The sequence below is a fragment of the Toxorhynchites rutilus genome, chromosome 2, assembly GCF_029784135.1.
Source record: "Toxorhynchites rutilus septentrionalis strain SRP chromosome 2, ASM2978413v1, whole genome shotgun sequence".
NCBI classification, from domain to species: Eukaryota; Metazoa; Arthropoda; class Insecta; order Diptera; family Culicidae; genus Toxorhynchites; species Toxorhynchites rutilus.
Window position 1 is genome coordinate 80,523,044 of NC_073745.1, and position 4,218 is coordinate 80,527,261.

The window sequence follows — 4,218 nt, forward strand, 5'->3', positions numbered from 1 at the left end:
ATCGTCTGGCAACCATCACTTGCGTTCACTCGCGGCAAAACACTCTCCACACACAGTTTCACCGCATTGAAATCGCGTTCACTATGTCTGGTCAGGGCGGTTTGCATTTGATTTCCACATTCGTGAACAAAAGAGGTTTCCCGTAAACGAGCCCACGCCCGTGTTGTGATCGATGGCGACGAGCTCGAGGTGGTAGAGGAATTTGTCTATCTTGGCACGTTGATAACAACTGACAACAACAACAGCCGTGAAATTCGAAGACGCATAGTCAATGGAAGTCGTGCCTACTATGGGCTCTGCAAATCCTTGAGGTCCAACAAACTCCGACTCCGTACGAAGTGTGCCATGTATGAATCCCTAATTCGACCGGTTGTTCTCTATGGGCATGAAGCATGGACGATGCTTGAAGAGGACTCAAAAGCGCTTGGTGTATTCGAACACCGAGTGCTCAGAATAATATACAGTGGTGTACAGGGAAATGGAGCATGGCGAAGGAGAATGAGCCACGAGCTGGCGCAACTCTACGGCGAACCAAGCATCTAGAAAGTCGTCAAGGCTGAACTAGTACGATGGGCAGGACATGGTGCAAGATTGCCGGACAGCAGCCCTGCAAAGATGGTGTACGCATCGATTCCACTAGGAACAACAAGGAGAGGAGCCCAGCGAGCGGGGTGATTGGATCAGGTGGAGCAAGACTTGGCAAGAATCGGTGCGGCCGGGAGCTGGAGAACTGCAGGCATGAACCGAGTACATTGGCGGAACAATGTTGTGAATCAAATCCAATCTCATCTAGGAATGTAGCATCGTTGTAAATAAAAAAAAATAAACATCAGAATCAAATGTAGGAGTTCAAATCTTGTTGAGAAAGCAAGACAGAACAATTTGAACCTAAGTGGAGAACATTATTTTGGTGAGAACCCAGTGAGAAATTTTTTGTAACGTTAGCTCTACTGTTCACTCGTTTTTCGTAGTTTCAACTCATCGTTGGAAGAGAAAAAAGAGAGAGAGAAATATAAAGAGAGCGAAGGGGAAGGAGAGAAGGAAAGAGAGAGAAAGAGAGAAAGAAAATAGAGAGATATACGGAAAACCAAAAAATACAAAGTTTCTAGTGGTTATATTGTATTTTTTACGGTTGATTAACTTACATGCGACAAGCCACGCGAATCATCGTTTTTTTTCGACGCCCCAGAAATAGCTACTAAAAACAATAATCTTCAAATTTAGTTATACTATAAAATAATATCTGAAGTAATGAACAAGTGAGTTGTAATTATGTCGTGTTCCTTTAAAACCAATGCAGCCGTGTCTTTTTGTGGGATTACACATACGGATAGATGAAGTTAGACTGTTCATCTGGAGAGGGAAAATTCAGTTTTAATTAAATCAGTCTTTTGATTGAAAATCGTGATGTGAAAATATTTCGTTTCAAACAGGTGATGTTGATGCAAATATGAATCATTTTTGTTTATTATAATACAACTTGCGTTAACTTGCACATAAACGAACGATCGATCGACCTATCCCGTGGTAGTCTCTACTGATATCGATGTTTCGTTACTCGACCCTTCCGGCACGCTACTTTGCTCCTCCCGCTCTCGAACACCCGTACCCACATTTGCCCTAATGACGGTTTCTATTCTATCGGGCAGCAGACGTTCGATTGGTTCCAGTATTTTCTTCTGCCGGAAATAGGTGAGACCGTGTTTTTGCAGCGCCAAAACGTTGATGCCTAGATAGCTCGCAATCGTGGTGGGAGGAAAAATAAAGTGAATGCACCGCTGAAGGTATGGAACCAGGTCATACGCAAAGCACGAACAGAACCGGATGAAGTATTCGCGTTCTGAGGGCGTGAATGCTTGCTGTTCCTGGCGGTAGAAGGACAGGACGTTTTTGCATACGTTTTCGAGAGAACCTTCGAGGACCTGGGTAACCGTAGGGGCTAGTGCGATCGGAGCACAGAGGCGAAGTTCGTTGAATACGGTCAGAACTCCGTTGCAATATATTGCGAGAGGCGTAAAGTCTAGTAAACTTTCCGGGGGATGATTGCCGTTGTCGGACTTGTCGCTTGATTTTGTCCTGTTTATGCCTATGGGAACCTTATTTATTAGGGTGTATTGTTCAATGTCCTGCTCAAATTGTTGGGTGATTTTCACGATTGCATTTTGAAAGTTGAGCGAAATGACCCTGATAAAAACGGGTGCGATCAACGAGCGGAAATCTACACCAACTCGACTGAAGGACAACCCAAAATACATACACTGGCCAAGAATCGTGTCAAATGAATTTATCTCGTTCGAGGCGAGATCTTTCTCTAAAGTGTTGATAAAATCAACAATTCTATCATGAAGCCAACTTTGAAATATTTTGTTTCCATCGGGAGCATTCAGATTGGACGTAATTGTTGTCATCCCAGACGAAGTGTCCTCATCCTCCGGAAAGATCGCCCGATACTGGGTGATGATGTTGAACAAATGTACACGTGTAGCATCGATTGTTTTCGTCAGGTGAACATGAGCTGTGAACGTGAAGAAATGTGAAAGTCCTCAATTTGTTCAGCATACAATTACTCACCATCGTCCTGAGGAATTTTTGCAAGCAATTCTTTAAACCAATTTGTTCTGATTTGAAGAAATTTCAATTTCAATTCAGCAGTTGTAAACGCTTGCATTCTTCTCAAATAGCCAACAACTTGTAAACATTTGGGAAGCTGTAGATCCGTTCGCAACTGTGATAACAGTTGTACCAGCATCGTGTGCCACGCAGCTTCCACAGCTGTTTGAATGCTCTATGGAAGAAATTCATTCGTCATTTAGAAAGCTCGGAAAGTTCGTGTTTTCGAGAAAAACTTACAGCGATTACTGGAATGCCTCCGTGTTTATTGCCAATGCGCTGCACGTAGGCAGCCAATTCCAACGTTTCCTCATACCTTCCCTCGCGGATGCAGCTTTCCATCAGCTGAGGAATTTCCAAAATCTCCAATAGCTCAGCATTTCTAGTGAGCGTCAGTGAATTCAGCCTCCGAGCGCTGTTGATATTACTGGACGAGGCTAGGAACTTGTTGCATGTTGCGGTGAACTCCGGTAACCTAGTGCTTAAACTTTCCACCCTTTGCTCAGTCTCCACAAATTTTTGATATATCTCCCGAGAACATTCCGCCGTCTGGATGAATGTTTTATAGTTATTTACGGCGAGCTCTTGTGTTTGTTCGACGTTTTGCTTGCATTCTTCCTGCAGGCGGTTAGTCTCTTTCTTCAACTGGTCCACTTTGTAGGAGCCCAGCTTGAACATGTAATCGATCACTTCGGGAGCATTGTCACCGTTGAGGATTTCTGAAAGTTACCGTGAGAATGAAAATGTCTGATTTTATTGGATCCATGGAATCACCTTCACACTCGTCTGGAAACACTAATTTTAATACTTTTTCATGTTCGTAATCCATATTTTCTCTTGCATCAGCGAAATAATTTCGTATATTTATGTTATGCCACTGTTGTGATCTGTAATAGAAACGTCAAGGATACTGTGTTGTGATTCACTCACTTGCTGCGTTCATCCAGGGGTATGACTAAAACGTCAATTCCCTCATATTGCCCAAGATGGGTCTATGGTACTAGGTGAGGCCGTTTCGTCACTAAGTTGGTTAGAGGAGCGGTATATGAAAACAGTACGGAAGAAAGTAGAAGGGGAATTATTGGCTTGTGGCGTGAAAGAGACAGACTGATCACGAGCGAGCTTCGGCACTAGCGTATTGTGTTTTGTCTACAAACAAAACACAGTAGACTTCCAAGATGGCTGAAAAGTGGTTTTAGCAAGTTGGCCCACCTTAGGATATACTTCTAGGCGCCTTGATATTGCCAGTGTACCAGGGGATAGTAAAGGCTGATTTAGACGATGCCAGTCAGCGCTCTAGTTGAAGTATCCAGTGAACAGAGAACAGACACTCTGTTCAAGTTAGAGGCCAATTACTTGTTCGATACTGGTACAAGTAACTTGGACAGAGTGTCTGTTCTCTGTTCACTGGATACCTCAACTAGAGCGCTGACTGGCATCGTCTAAATCAGCCTTAACTTCAAGCAAAAAAGTGGGACCGATTCGAGATTGCTTTTATGTAAACAGTGAACTTTTTTTACACTCTAAAAATTGCTCCGACTTGCACTGACAACTGAATGATATTGTCAATTTGTGCGAGGTGCCTCAAAACAGCTGGGAATAAATATT

At 43.3% G+C, this 4,218-nt stretch overlaps 1 protein-coding gene across 1 annotated transcript; it reads right to left on the reverse strand.

The window, feature by feature from the left end:
* Positions 1-1,439: 1,439 nt before the first annotated feature.
* On the reverse strand, positions 1,440-3,537 carry LOC129770182 (conserved oligomeric Golgi complex subunit 8). The gene is made up of 4 exons (XM_055772848.1): positions 3,385-3,537; positions 2,851-3,329; positions 2,572-2,785; positions 1,440-2,515 (listed from the first exon to the last, which is right to left on the reverse strand). Exons 1-4 carry the CDS (start codon positions 3,437-3,439, stop codon positions 1,518-1,520), a joined length of 1,746 nt encoding a protein of 581 aa, XP_055628823.1. The 5' UTR covers positions 3,440-3,537; the 3' UTR covers positions 1,440-1,517.
* Positions 3,538-4,218: the final 681 nt, after the last annotated feature.

Excerpts from the sequence above, each read along its gene's own strand:
- LOC129770182 (XM_055772848.1), bottom strand. The coding sequence starts at position 3,439 with ATGGATTACGAACATGAAAAAGTATTAAAATTAGTGTTTCCAGACGAG. Across the intron at positions 2,786-2,850 it reads GAGGCATTCCAGTAATCGCT|AGCATTCAAACAGCTGTGGA; the intron begins GTAAGTTTTTCT and ends TTTCTTCCATAG. Across the intron at positions 2,516-2,571 it reads AAAAATTCCTCAGGACGATG|CTCATGTTCACCTGACGAAA; the intron begins GTGAGTAATTGT and ends TCACGTTCACAG.